The 15,384-nt window shown below is 32.7% G+C and overlaps 1 protein-coding gene across 3 annotated transcripts; it reads right to left on the minus strand.

Annotated features, from left to right (window-relative positions):
- Window positions 1–7,425: 7,425 nt before the first annotated feature.
- Window positions 7,426–11,992, minus strand: LOC115715870 (phosphatidylinositol/phosphatidylcholine transfer protein SFH11). Of its 3 annotated transcripts, none has more exons than XM_061116246.1 (11): window positions 11,258–11,992; window positions 11,073–11,172; window positions 10,838–10,992; window positions 10,359–10,436; window positions 10,140–10,197; window positions 10,001–10,050; window positions 9,801–9,909; window positions 8,790–8,882; window positions 8,401–8,442; window positions 8,262–8,303; window positions 7,426–7,667 (listed from the first exon to the last, which is right to left on the minus strand). In XM_061116246.1, the coding sequence occupies exons 1-11, from the start codon at window positions 11,680–11,682 to the stop codon at window positions 7,620–7,622; spliced, it is 1,200 nt and encodes a 399-aa protein (XP_060972229.1). In that variant the 5' UTR covers window positions 11,683–11,992; the 3' UTR covers window positions 7,426–7,619. The 3 variants fall into 3 exon arrangements, with proteins under 3 accessions (XP_060972229.1, XP_060972228.1, XP_030500400.2); XM_061116245.1 differs by having other exon boundaries at window positions 10,140–10,241; window positions 10,729–10,992; window positions 11,258–11,989; XM_030644540.2 differs by having other exon boundaries at window positions 10,140–10,241; window positions 10,726–10,992; window positions 11,258–11,989.
- Window positions 11,993–15,384: the final 3,392 nt, after the last annotated feature.

Genomic DNA, 15,384 nt, shown 5'->3' on the forward strand with positions numbered 1-15,384 from the left:
ACCAAATTTTCTTTATTTTATTGTATTTTATTATATGATTTTTCCTTGCTAGCTAAGTATGAAAGAAATAATAATAATAATAAATAATGACCTCAACTCTCATATCATAATTCATATATCTCAAAATATAAATAGTAACAATAATTTGTATTAGAGAAAAGGTTGTTGCATTGCATTTGCACCTAATATTTACTACTATGATGGCTTTGATCTCTTCAATCATAGTCAAAACATGATATAAATATACATACATATATAGATATAGGTATAGGTATATATATGATAGGACCACCGAATTGTTTATGCAGAAACCCTAAAAATTCAAACTTTGAGTCTTTCTTTCACCCTAAGCAAAAATACACACCTAAACCTTGCCAATGCCAATCATTGTTTGCAACTATATATAGGGCCCACTTTAAGTATAGACGAGCTAGACTTGTACTTAAAGTCTACCAAACACGCACAAAAGCTAAAAAGAAAAATTTCTCTTAAAAATTATATTTTTTTTTATTAATAAGGGTCTAAAAATAATTTTTTGTCTTATGGTCCACAATATTTCAAGATAAGTCGTATCTATATATTTATATGCATGTCAAAATACGCTATAATATTACTACTACCATTTAAATTATCATCAACTCAAAAGATGAATTAATGAAAAGAAAAGGATCTAATCTATGCAATGTGCATGGATGGTTCAAAACTATAATTGTGATTATAAAAGGCTCCTTTCTTTAAAGCTAATTATACTCAATTATAATAACTTTTACTTGATTACAAATACTAGTTGTAAATTGTAATTGTAAAGTGTTTGATAAAAATTAACTAAATTGACCATAATTTTACTAATGAAATTGAAATTGGGTTTCAATTTTCCTCTCTTAAAAGTGGATACTTAAGTTAAAACTTAAAGTTCAATCCTTTTTTCTTGTTCATAGCAAAACAAGAAAACACTTAATAATATGGAGCTTGGACTTGATCAAATAAGGGTAGTTTGGTCAACAAATCTTATCTTTTGATCAAAATATTCAACATATTGACAAGTATAATGTAATTGGTTTTTTTTTTTTTTTTTTTTTTGAGAAATTTCCAATATTATTATAAATCAACAGTCATTTACAATAATAGAGAAAATAGGATAAGGTATTTCTCTTATCCAAGATACATCTTCATCCAACTCTAGAGCGTACCTAGCCAAGCCATGGGCAGCTTTGTTAGCCTGCCTACGAGCATGGATAATAGTAACTCTAGGGAAAGAGGATAAAAGACAACGAACATCATCAATTAAATCTGCAAAACATGATAAATCCTTATGTGAAGAGTTCAGAGCAGAGGAAACTCGTAGCGCATCTGTTTCCACCATAGTAATTGAAAAAGGATATTGTTTAACCCAATTGAGACTATGAAAGAGCGCCTTTGCTTCCATTTCATCACTACGAAAACAACCTTGGACTCGTTTAGAGAGGGCAGCTATCACTTCTCCTTTGTAGTTGCGAACTACAGCGCCAATTCCTAGTGTGTGATCTTGAAAATTTGCTGCAGCATCAACATTCATTTTAAGTTCATTCATAGCTGGAGGAGTCCAAGTAATGTTATCTAAGAGCTGCTGACGTGAGGTACTGCCTGCTGCATCAGAATTGTTCCGTGGAGGTTGTGCTGCTGCTACTGGGTGCTGGTGCGAGGCAGTTTGAGGTTGCATTGCAGTATGGTTTTCTCTAATCTGCAGACATGGGGATCGGCTAAGTGCAGACATGGGGTGTAGTGTTTGCATTCCTTGAGCATTTACAGCCATGAGTTGTACAGGTCTTGATGGGGAAGTGGCATTTTGGTGTGTAATATCCTGCTGCAATTTTTTGCAGGATATATTCTTTGCACTTCTATATTTCTCAATGTAAGTCAAAGCAAAGGTTGCAATTGAAAGAGGATCTCTTGGTAAGCCACCATGTAGTACCTTGTTTCTATCATTCCAAATGCTCCACATAACACATATGATTTCTTCAACATCCATTTTTTCCATTGTAGTTGCCAAATGAATTAGATAATCTCCATTAAACATACTGTGAGCATGGTGATAATCAATTAGAAACTTAGTACCTTTCCAAACAGCTTTGGCGGATTTACATGAGAACAAGGCATGTCCAATTGATTCCCATGCATGTTTACACCTTGAACATAAAGCAGAGTCAATTACATTTCGTTTGTGCAAACCTGTGGCAACCGGTAGGGCATTTTGGACAACTTTCCAAGCAAAAATTTTAACCTTTGGGGGAATTTGCAATGACCAAAAATATTTCCACCACGACTTGTGATCATCCGAGGACGATTCTTGATCTTTCTCAGAGATAGCGCTTGCAAGGTGAAAGCCTGATTTGACACTGTACAGACCATTTGTAGTATGATGCCAGATAAGCCGATCAGTTGATTGGTAAAAACTTAAAGGGATAGTGAGGATCCGATCAATATCAATTTGGGAGAAATCATCATGTAAGAGTGGCAAATTCCATTCCATAGTATCATGTATATAAGTAGATACTGGCGTGGATGGTTCCCCCGAGAAGTATATTGGCTTGAACTCATCATGTCCTGGTATCCAAGGATCCAGTCCACATCGTACCTGAAAACCATTACCAATCTTGTACCGTAGTCCCTTAAGAAGTAGCTCGCGACCCCAGTGAATTCCTTGCCATGTTAAAGATGGGGAGTGACCCTTGTGAGCTTCTAGAAAGGTGTTTCTAGGAAAGTATCTGTGCTTCAAAAGACGAGCTAAAAGAGAGTTTGGGTTATTGAATAATCTCCAAGCTTGTTTGGCTAGCATAGCTTGATTAAAATCAACAAAAGATCGAAAACCCATTCCACCTTCAAACTTGGATTTGCAGAGTAACTTCCATCTCTTCCAATGGATTTTAGACCCATCCTTATTAGAGCCCCACCAAAAGTTTGCCATCATAGACTCTATTTGATTGCAGAAACCCAAAGGCAAGCGAAAGCAACTCATTGCGTATGTAGGAATCGATTGCACCACCGCTTTCAAAAGTACTTCTTTCCCCCCAATAGAAAACAGTTTGTCATTCCAGGCAGTTAGGAGCTTCCATATTCTGTCCTTGACACTACTAAATAACTCCTTCTTATTATGACTTGAGTATGCAGGAAGACCTAGGTAAGTCTCATGACATTCGCAGATTGGCATTCCCAAAGTTTGGCTGAAGAAAGTTCTTGCATCATGTGAAGTGTTGGGAGAGAAGGACATGATTGACTTGTTGGTATTAAGGAATTGTCCTGAAGCTTGATGGTAGGTCTCCAAAATCTTTTTAATGGCTAAAGCAGAACTCTGATTTGCGTGACAGAAAAGGAGACTATCATCAGCAAATAACAAGTGGGATACCGATGGGGCGTGCCTTGTGAGCTTTAATCCCAACAAATTTCCCATTTGCTCTTCATGGTGTAGCAGCCGTGAGAGACCTTCTGAACAAATTAAAAAAAGGTAAGGCGACAAAGGATCACCTTGACGAAGTCCTCTTGTTGGCCAGACATTGCCCACAATTTCTCCATTTAGCTGAAAAGAGAAACTATTGGACGATAAACACCGCATAATGAGAGAGATCCATTGATGAGCAAACCCCATTTTGTCCATTACCGCAGACAAATAATCCCATTCAACCCTATCAAAAGCCTTGCTCATATCCAACTTGAGCGCCGAAAAACCTTTATTGCCTTGAGTCTTGTGTTTGAGGTGATGAACCAATTCAAAAGCAACAAGAACGTTGTCAGTGATCAGACGGTTTGGAAGGAAAGCACTCTGATTCTCAGATATCACGAAAGGTAGAACATCTTTAAACCGTAGCACTATCACTTTGGAAATCAATTTGTAAATCACATTACATAGACTAATAGGTCTATAATCCCCCATTGATTTCGGCTTTTTGATTTTGGGGATGAGAGTTATGATTGAGTTATTGATTCTGCTCATATCATGGCCCTCATTCAAAACTCCAAGGATTACCTTTGTGACATCGGTGCCTACATGATCCCAATAACGTTGATAAAACATGGCTGACATACCATCACTACCAGGGCTTTTGTCAGGACTCATTGAGTGAAGAGCATCAAGTACTTCTTTGTCTGAAAAAGGGCGCAACAGCGTGTCGTTCATTTCAGCAGAAACAGTAGTGGGAATTGCATGTAAAACCTGCTGCAAAGCTTCTGTGTGTGTACCCGAAGCAGAGAATAAGTCCCCAAAAAAATTGCAAATAATATCAGTCATCCCGTGCTTTGAAGTGACTGCAACACCATCCTCATTATGCAGGGATTTTATTGTGTTGTTGGTCTTTCGTGAAGACGCATAAGCATGAAAAAATTTTGTATTCTCATCTCCACATTGTAACCAATCAATTCTTGATCGTTGTTGCCAATAAACCTCTTCTTGGGATAGCAATTCATCAAGAGTATCCTCCATTTTTTTAAGATTGCACATTGAAACATCATTCCGAACTTGTTGGTTGTTTAGAAGTTCTACCTCTTTGTGAGCAGCTGTGATTTTCTTCTTGAAATTGCCATATTTATGGTGATGCCATTGTTGTAAAGATCTGGAGCATGCCTCTATATTAGTGCAGAAATTGTCAATTGCAGTACCTTGTAAATTTTGTTGCCAAGTCTGATGGATGATATCGGTTGCTGCAGAATCGGACAGCCATAATTTTTCAAATCTGAACCGTGAGAGCCTCTTAACTTCAGGTTGTTGGTGCGTCAAAGGAATAACTTCAACTGTGATTGCTCTATGGTCCGATTTATAATAGTCCAAGTGTTTGGTTAAAATCGGCTGAAAAGTATTACTCCATTGATCATTTACAAAACACCAATCAAGCCTTTCCTTCATTGCATTGACATTGTGACGCCCTTTAATCCAAGTGAAAGGATCGCCGTCAAAAGGTTGCTCATAAAGGTAACATATGTCCAAAACTGATCGAAATTTGTCCATTTGTTGTTCACATCGTAACGCCCCACCAAGTTTATTTTCATTTGAAAGAATTTCATTGAAATCGCCAATCACAAGCCAAGGCATCAAAGGAGCGACATCCTTGCATCTCTCAAGTAGTTTCCATGTGTGAATTCGATTGTGAGTTTCGGGAGCACCATAAAAAGCAGAGAAATGCCAAGATGGCCCATTATCACACTTCATGTAGCAATCAAATATATTTATATTATAATTAAGAAGAGTTACATCTACATTGTCTTTCCATAACAAAAGCAAACCCCCACTTAACCCGACCCTAGGAACCTCTAACCCATTAGGAAAATGTAAAGCTTGACGAAAACGAGTAACTTCATTACATACTAATTTAGTTTCCATAATAAATAATACATGAGGAGATTGTTGCTTCACAAGCAACCGAAGTTGTCTGAATGCGCTAGGATTCCCCAACCCACGCGCATTCCAGCTAAGGATTTTCATGGCTGGTTGCGGGGCTGTGAGACAGCCTCCGCAAAGTTGTCCAAAGAAACGGATGGATCTGCATCAGTGTCAGAAACATTCCGGTTCACCTCAGCATCAGTGGACAGAACTGAATTTGAGGAAGCAAGTTGTAGTCCCCTGCAACGCTTAAGAGCCTTTCTCATTGACAAGTTTCCTGGCTGTCTCTTGGAAGATCGGTTTGGTGACTGGTTTTCTTTGCCAAAAGATGCAGCAGTAGTCATGGAGATTGTGGAATCGGTTGTGATAGGAGCGTGGACTGATGGGCTAGCCATGTTGGAGAGGGTGGTGTAAGCATTTGAGTTGCTTACATCAGGCGGATATGTAGCAACATAACCCATAGGTGATCCAATGTTTGGCATGAAAATGTCAGATAAATCAATCTCAGTTGGGGAAGAAGGCATAATACTGGTTGAGGATGGTGATGGAACCGTGGGATTTTTGGTTTTACCATAAACCTGGCCAGGTGTTGATGCCTTTGTTGCTGGAGGTAATGGATGAGTAATTTTTTGCCCATTAATTGTATCAGGACAAGCAGAAACACCCATAGTAGGTTGTGGATTAATGTTCATAGTTGCTGTATGTTTCCCTGCATCCTGAACCTGAGATGTATGAGCCATTGTTGTGTCATTATGCACCAGAGAAGCCAAGTTTAAAGTTGCTGGTGTAAAGGAGAAGACACCACTGGTAGGGGAGGAAGTGAGTCTCGAAGATGAAAAATTCCCATCATCTGGATCAGAATTGTTGATGCCACTAGGATGAACATTTTTGTTGCCTGATGATTCCCCATATAACAGTGTTGTTGGCTGTGGCTGACCACGAAGAGACAAAGCAGGAATGGTACTTGTTATGGTTTTCCTTGCAAGTCGAGTAACTAAAGGCCAAGCATGGCCTTTGGAGAAATCTGTCCTGTATCGATCATAACCCGAAGTTGGCAAGGCAGCCCCTTTGATTGCAGGCCCATAAGAAAGTTCTGGTTCCACACCATTATCTATTAATTCAAGGAAAGTAGAGCATTTCTGATATGGATGGCCCAAACAACCACATTCCATGCACCATTCGGGCAACCTTTCATAGCGGAAATCCACCCAAAACTTGTCACGAACTTGCTGCAGACGAATGTTGCGACCCCTTCTCAGTGGCTTAGTAACATCTAGTTTCACTCTTATGCGTAAAAATGGCCCCCATCCTTCATTGAGAGAGTCAGTATAAACTTCCAAAAACTCCCCAATAATGTTACCCAAAGCCTTTGCTAACCCTCTTGATTTACTAAGAAAAGGTAGCCTATAAACTTGTACCCAAAAGGGGGAGAATTTGAGATCAGTCGGTTGTAAATTTTGTAGTGCAGAAGGTTTTTGGAGGACAATATGGTGGTTTTGGAAGTGCCAAGGTTCTTGAGTAAGAACTCTTTCCATGTCACCTTCACAGCCAAAGGTGATCATGAAAAGATCAGTTTCTTTTTCAGTGATTTTAGCAGGAAAACGACCATCCCAATGGACCTTCATCTGCTTTTGTAATGTAGACAAATATACTGGCTTTCTGGTTAGTACTCGAGCAAGGAGACAATGTTCTTCATTATCGTTCAAAGTGTTGGACGCTTCTTCATCAAACGACAGAATGGATTCCTCCTCTTCTTCTAAGTTGATAATTCCTTTCATTTTTTGCGTTAATGGATCCATAATACACGGTAAAAATGAAAGTGAAGTGCGGCAAATCAGGGAAAAGAATCGAAGATGGATATGGAAACTGCAGGAAAATCTGAAAGTTAGATGGAAAAACCAAAAAGGAAGGTAACTGCCTCAGAGCAAATTACGGCAGACGCTCTCACATGGACATGTAAATCCATGATCATAATGTAATTGGTTTTGTAAAGAAGAAATAAATAAATAAAAAAGGTAATTAATAAATAATGGTTGTAAAATGCACTTTTCTATTACCCAATAAGGCAAAAAGGAATCTTTGCATGCAACACTTATTTTCTTATTTTTTTTTAACACTTTTATGACTTAGTGTTGTACATGTGAATTCTCCAATAATAATTTGAGAAATTTGTGTTATATAATACATACAAATATTGGGTTTGATTTTAGGAGGAATAATTAATAAAAAACGGAAGAAAAAAAATAATAAAATCTAACAAATTGAAAGTGTCCTAAAAGCTTTTCAAGTCTTCAATATGCAGAGTCAGCCCTTTTAAGGCCTGCCAAAAGGAACAAATACATATCAATGAGTAAGGAAACAAATTTACTTTGTAAAAATGATTTTTTTTTTTTTTAAAAAAAAAGAAAAACTTTAAAATATCAAAAAGTGTTACCGTTAACTTCTTATTACAATCTCTTAGTTAATCTTTGTGTTTGAAAAACACATTCCAAAATATAGTTACAATATCATCCCTATGAATATTTAAAATTTCTGAATACTTTACAGTGTCGATAATAGGTTTGAAGTTTTTTGAACACGCGTGGTAGATTTGAATATTAAAAATTCTATTATCGCTACTGTAAAATATTTGGAATTTTTTAAAAATTTACAAAGATAATATTGTAACTATAACGAATATCGTTGTGAAAAAAAATTGAAAAGAAAATATTCCAACATGTGATTTCGGGCATATAAATTAACTAAGAAATTGTAATAAGATGTTGTAATTAGCACCCCTCTAAAAAAGTTGATTTTTTAACAAGGTGTAAAATGTGTAATAATCAAATGACATTTTGTAAGAATTTATGAAAAACAAAGCAAAATGAGTATTAGAAAAAAATCTAAGTTACTAATGGAGAGTAAGTATACTTACAATCTTGGTTTGATCAAGTAGATCTTCCAATGCCTCAATTTTCTACAATATTTACAGAAACATAAACAATTATATGATATGATTATGCATATTAGATCTGATGTCTTATAATTAACCTCAAATTAACTCAAGAACTTACCTTTTTTGTGTCTGCAAGTGCTGTTTCCAAACCTCTGATTTTCTGTCATATAATATCAACATATCATCAATTATTCTAATAATCTATATTTTAAATAATAATTAAACAGATCAGATTATAATATTAAGGGCTCGTTTGGAACGCCGTATTAGGTCGTATTGTATTGTATTCTATTATATTGAATTGTATTTTATACAATATTTTTATGTAAAACTATATGTGGTAATAACTTTTATGGACACCTAAATATATAATATTTTAGTATAAATTAAAGTTTAACATAGTATTATATAAAAATATGATATATAATCCAATTCAATATAATACAATACAATACAATACGACCTAATATGGCGTTCCAAACGAACCCTAAGTGTTTTTATAAATACCATATTGCGTGCCAATGCAGACTGTGGAGCTGTTGTTTCAATGTGATCTTCTTCACCATTGTTATTCTCCTCATCTGTTGTTGTCGTAATTGCCTATATACAACATAAACAAAAAATTAATTCATACTTATTATTAACAAATTTCATTACTAATAAATCCTCTCCTCAGCACCAGTCCATCATAAACCATATCATTTCTCAGTAAATATATGGTCCGTATTTTAATGTAATGGTAATTTATAAGGTTAATATCAGTTTAGATTCTGTATTTTGCAAAAAATATCGATTGAATCTTTCGTTTTGTTAAATAACAAAATGAATTCAGTATTTTTTAAAATAGTACAAATAGGGCTCTGAGTTTAATTTTCGATAATTTTTTTAATATAACTAACTTGAAGATGTTTCTAGCATGAACAGATATAAAAAACATAACTAATTTTGTCATAACACTTCTATATCGAGTTATTAGTAAGTTTTGTTTTATAACAGAAAAACGGTTTAGTATTATTTTAGAAATACAAGGTTTAATTTGTCATTTAACAAAATAGAAGGTTTAATTAATAATTTTTGCAAAATACAGGATTCAAAATAATATTTACCCCAAATTATAAAAGACTAATTAGGATTTTGCTTCCAGATTTTTGATACTTACCAAATCATATCCCTGAATTTTTTATGTCGTTCATGAATTTCGAACTATTGAGATTTTCAGATACAAGGATTTATGTTCAATTCCATTTAATTTTTTACCAACATGATGATTGTCAATGTATCAAATCGTGTTCCTAAATTTCAACATATACTAAATCGTACCTGTTGAACTTTTATCCGCATCAAGTATCCATTAGTAAAATTGGATGAAAGTATTGAATTTAACAATGTCAATAATTTGAGATAAATTTTTAACGGCCTAAAAACTTCAATAAACACAATTTAATATATATCAAAATTTAGATGTTAAAATTTTAATTAACCATTATAAAATGGTAGTTAATGTAAAATTTAGAGTACCTGAACAATTTCTGCAATGTCAGGATCATTCCAAGGTCCTTTATCACTTAACAAACACCCACCATAGTCATCACACGTGCAATTTCCACCCAGAAATGTTGGCAAGCAACTTTCATATATCCATAATCAACATTAATTATTATATTCTTAATTCATTTGTAACTAATTAGTAACGAAAATCTTAATAATTAAACACTTGCCTTAGGTCAATAACTTCAAGTAACTCATTAAGGTAGTTGTATCCCAACACCTGAATATATTATAATATGTATAGTTGAGTTTGATGATTATAATAACAAGTAATTAATGATGAGTTACTAGTTACTAGTTACTAGTTACCTTAATCTTGGCTAGAGTACGTGCATCTAAAAAAGCCTTGACTACTTTCCACAGCATTCTAAATCCAGAACCAGCATTCACAATAAACAGACGATGCATTGTCTGCTAATATGTACAGTATATATACATAAATATATATATATCATAACACCATATTATATATGTATATACCATATTTCATTCATTGGTTACTAATAATAGATATAATATAACATATACCTCTGGGTAGTAACAACTATCAATCTTCTGAATTTCCATGAAGATGTATCTTGCAGGCTTTGAGAAATTAGCCAATCCCTATTATAATTCAAACATTTCAAAATTAATGTTTAATATCCATTTTCAAAATAACAAATCGGATCGTGTATTTTTTAAAATTATACAAAATTAATAATTCACTGAGCTCAGTTTTTAACGTGGTCATAACACCTTAAGGTTATATTATGTTCTATTTTAACAAAAATTGGACTCGGGTACCATTTTGAAAAATACAAGGTCTAATTTGTTGTTTAACAGAACAGAAGATCAAATCAATAACTTCTGTAAAATACAGGATCCGATCCAATATAATATTTGAATTAGTTACCACTCCTTGGACATCTAGAATGGTTGTGGTTGAAGCAACATGAGTTTTTGCAGCAATGGAACAAGAAGGGTATCTAAGCTTCAATGTCTTCTCTTGTTCTGAAACATGGTACCTCACAAATCTTTCAACAGTTGTAACTTGTAACAGTTGATTTACATCAATCATTCCAATCCTTTCTATGTATATTGGTCTCCCATTTCTATCAACCCCATGAAAACCATGTGGATAACACTTCTTTACTCTCTCATGCTCCTCAAATTTGAACTCCTGCAAAAATCAAAATTATATTTTTTCAGAGATTTGTAATTTACATTAAAAAATATATAATAATTTTGCATAAGACTAACCTTGTGAATAGCATCAACTCTGTATTCTTCTCTCCATTTAAGATAATTCAAGAACATTTCTTTAGCTTCAGCAAAATTAAAGTCTCTCATTCGAAGAAATCTATAACAAAAAATACCTTACTTTAGAAAACATATAATAACACCTTTAATTCAACTCTATGATAACACTATTATTAATTACTTGCCTCAAAAGGGTATGATAATCATTATGTTTTGGTGGAAGTTGAACCTCAAGAAAAAGCATTTCGCGAAAAGATTGAACAAGATGTTCATCTTTCGGATCATGGTTGCCTTCAAGAACTTGTTGCATGCTTTTTGTTCTTCCAATCTTTTTCATTGCTCCACCGAGTTTTAGAGGATATGATAACATCGACTTAAAGCTCGAAGAAGAAGAAGAAGAAGAAGAAAGAGATGATTTTTTGTCCTCCTTTATAGGAGGCAATTGCCAATGACATTCAATAGGTGGATGAATTGTTTTAGTCCTCTTTGTACTTTTTTCCCGAGATGTTTGCCAATTACTCGATGAGGTTTCTCTACTACCGTTTCCACCACCATTACCACTACTTCTTGTTATGACTATTGTACTATCTTTATCCTTTGATTTATACATTATGGAACATAAAAAATGTAATACTTTGTTTGGTTGGTTTGGTACTATTCTTCACAGTTTGATAATAGAAGTTATAATAACACTATTATGAGTAGTTATCCTTATTTCTACAAGTGATAAAGATGATATTAGTGTTGTTGTTACCTTTGTTTGAAATTTCTATATATGAATAGTGCAAACATATATAAAAGGGTTTGGGAATATAATGAAAAGAATGGGAATGAAGCAAGAAATATTGTTGAATGGTATTGGAATCAATGCTTTGCTTGCTTGCATTGTCAAATTAAAACATATGTGGAATCATTAATTAATAAGAGATATAACATAAGTTTTCCATTCATTCAAATGTTGGGTCTTCTTTGGATTGGACCTAATAATCCTATATATGTTTTGTGGCTAATGAGTGAGTGAGCAAATGGACTATTTTAAGTTTTGGTTTTGTGGGCCAAGCCTACTTTTGGGACCAATTATACTATATTCTTTTGTACTTTTACTAAAGCTTCAAACTTTATTCATCAATTACCAAACCATCTTTTACTTTTATTACTTTATTAAATCTCCCTATGTGAGTAATTGGGAATTTGTTAGAAATGCTAAGGTGCACTTAAGTTAAACGTGTCAAGTACTACAAAATATGACATATTAGTATATTTTAATATTGAATCTTACACATTTTAATTTAATAAATAATATAAAAAAATTACTAATAAATTATAGAATTAGATATTATTGTAGCATTGAATACTTTAAAATGTCAAATAGCAATACTATTTATTTTACCATTTAGAATGCAAAAGGGTTGATAATGTCAGAATTGCAATTTGAAGACTATTAGAGAACATTATCCCACATGAATTAAATGTAAAAGTAAGCCATATATAAAGAACATGAGCTACTTCACTCATTGTCAATTGGTTTTGAGATGGAACCCCATGATTCTCAACATGGTATCAAAGTCATATCCCTAGCGATCTTTCGATCCACACTTACCAGATGGTGCAAAGGTGCCTAAGATGATATCCCAATTGTTTTATTTCAATTAATTATTGCTTCCATTATGTATTAATTCACTAATAATATGATCAAATTTAGTTAATTGAGTGCATATAAGTTTGATCAGTTGGAAAACTTTAAATATAATGTTCAAACATCTAAGGTAAAGGTAGTATATATATATATAGATAGAATGTTATATAAATAAGAAATTTACATAAAATATTATTTTTGGTAAAAAAAATTACTTTTACATTTAAATATATATTTTTTTTACATTTTTATGGCATCATATAAAAAAAATTACGAAAATAACAAAAATTTATATAAAAATAACATAAAAACAACATTAAAACAATATAAAAAATAGTATACAAATAATAAAAAAATTAACACACTAACAATAATACAACATAAAAATAATATTATTTTTTGTAAATAAAATCTTAAAACCATAAAAAATTCAAAATTCCGTACAATGAATTTTTTATTTATTATTTTTGTTGTTTTTAGGTAATTATGAAATTACCCCTTAAAACTTTGGTAAGATTCTTATTTTTAAGTATAATTTGTGAGTAGTTTTTTCTCTATCATATATGTAGTGGATTTATAGTATAGCATGTATTAAAAATACTTGAATCATTTTTATTAATTTTAATTAATTATTCAATTCGATGGTGGCTCACGTATAATTAAGATGGTCATGTGATTATTAATACATGCACATATATAAAGTTGTTGCATGCATTCATATTGATCAAGAACAGCTATACATGATCACATTCTTGATCTAATTAATTGATTTTAATTTAAATATATAGTCAACTCATGATAGATAACAAAATCTTCTTTATGTAATGGTCCAACTTAGATATACATCTTATTCATATCCCCTATAATATCTGCAATAATAATGGACCATGGAAACTTATAGCTCTTCCCAAACTCAATGCTTAGAAAATACGTACATTTCTAGATACTATATAAATATAGTGTTGAAGTCAAATTAAGCAACTTAACTTTAAGTATATATATATATATATATGCATGGTTCAAAATCTCACAAAATTACCAAAGAAATTGAAAATATATACATGGTATACATACTTGGTTGATGACTTTAATCAAAAGTAAGGTTTTTAAAAGATGCTTTTATAGGCTTTCCATGCAAGCTCCAAACATTTTTATTGTTAGTTGGGTAATTAGTGGAGTTCAGTTTTTAACCACTTGAGGCTAGCTCAAGTGGTCATAGGGGGTGCGTGTGTATTGGAGGTCCTGAGTTCGTATCCCAAATTATGGTTATATAATATATAAACGCTTAAATAAATAAAAAAAAAAAAACAGAAACTCAACTAAACAGAATTATATTATATAAACTATTATTATTAGGTATCACTACAAAAGTGGTGTCTTGTAAATAATTTACCATATTTTATAATAATTATTAATTTAAATTATGTAAAAATTAATATTTAATTATATTCATAAGTATATATGGATATGTTATTTTGAAGGGGTAATATATTATAGATATATCCGTGGGCATGCACTTTAACATTTGTATATATATTGTATAAGAGGAATATGAGTTGATCATGTGATGCATGAGTAGTGATGATGAGTACGTACTTAGGTATTATTAATATTAAATGAGAATGAAAAAGACAAAATAGTGATATCATGATGAAATGAAGAAGAAGAAGTGCACGAGTGGAGAAGAGGTAAATAATTAAGCTTTTGAGCTGGATCCAGAGATAGACACACACACACACATACATATAATGTACGTACGTAGGTAGGTAGGTATGGCTAGATTAGATTAGATTAGATTAGATAGGCTGTAACTGTATCTTTGGAATGGTCAATCAAATAGTCACAATCATCACTCTATCTCATCCCATCTCTATATCTTTATTAATTATCATCCCCTAACTAATGCATGCTCTAAGACAACTCTAATTATATAAGGCTTTAACTAAGTAGGAACACATTATTGATCTCTATATTATTCACTTTGTGCTTAAGTTTTCAAAAATTTATTTTTAGTATATTCTTAAAAGGTCTTATACTAATAAATATATTGGCTATTCTTATATATTTACAATTTTTTTTTTATTTTTAATTAATATGAGACTTTAGTTGCACTTTTAAAAATCTTTCCCTCAAACACAAGATTACATTGCTCATTAATTACTAGGCCAGCTTCGGCTGCAATTAGAGCATGCTTAACTGAGCATATTCACTGATCTCATCGTTATAGTACACCAAGGCTCATTACCTTTGTTTAACATGTTGATGATTTATTCACATAACTAACTTTAAAACTCAGCTCTGATACCACTTGTTGGGTCGTCGAACACCATCTATCTCCACTCTTAATATGATATTGTCGCTTGAGCTTAAGCCCTCACGAATTTAATCTTAGGAGCCTTTTTGAAAAATCTCATACCAATAAAAAACAACTAAAATAAGCCGAAAAATCTAGTCTAATTAACAATATTATTACGAGCAGTTTTATTAAAATTTCTAGTAATCAAACAAATTAAACAACAAAGCAAAAGTCTAAGTAAATTCAAGAACAAATTTTTATCCTTCCAACTAGGAACTCTCCCTAACATAACACGATCCACAAGTGTAAGTCAATCAAAAAGATAAATATATAGGATTCACTCTATCAATTATGACACAAAGATATATAAAGCATGAGCA

This window comes from Cannabis sativa, chromosome 5 (assembly GCF_029168945.1).
Source record: "Cannabis sativa cultivar Pink pepper isolate KNU-18-1 chromosome 5, ASM2916894v1, whole genome shotgun sequence".
NCBI classification, from domain to species: Eukaryota; Viridiplantae; Streptophyta; class Magnoliopsida; order Rosales; family Cannabaceae; genus Cannabis; species Cannabis sativa.

Excerpts from the sequence above, each read along its gene's own strand:
- LOC115715870 (XM_030644540.2), bottom strand. The coding sequence starts at position 11,682 with ATGTATAAATCAAAGGATAAAGATAGTACAATAGTCATAACAAGAAGT. Across the intron at positions 10,993-11,072 it reads GAGTTGATGCTATTCACAAG|GAGTTCAAATTTGAGGAGCA; the intron begins GTTAGTCTTATG and ends TGATTTTTGCAG. Across the intron at positions 8,883-9,800 it reads ACATTGCAGAAATTGTTCAG|GCAATTACGACAACAACAGA; the intron begins GTACTCTAAATT and ends TGTTGTATATAG.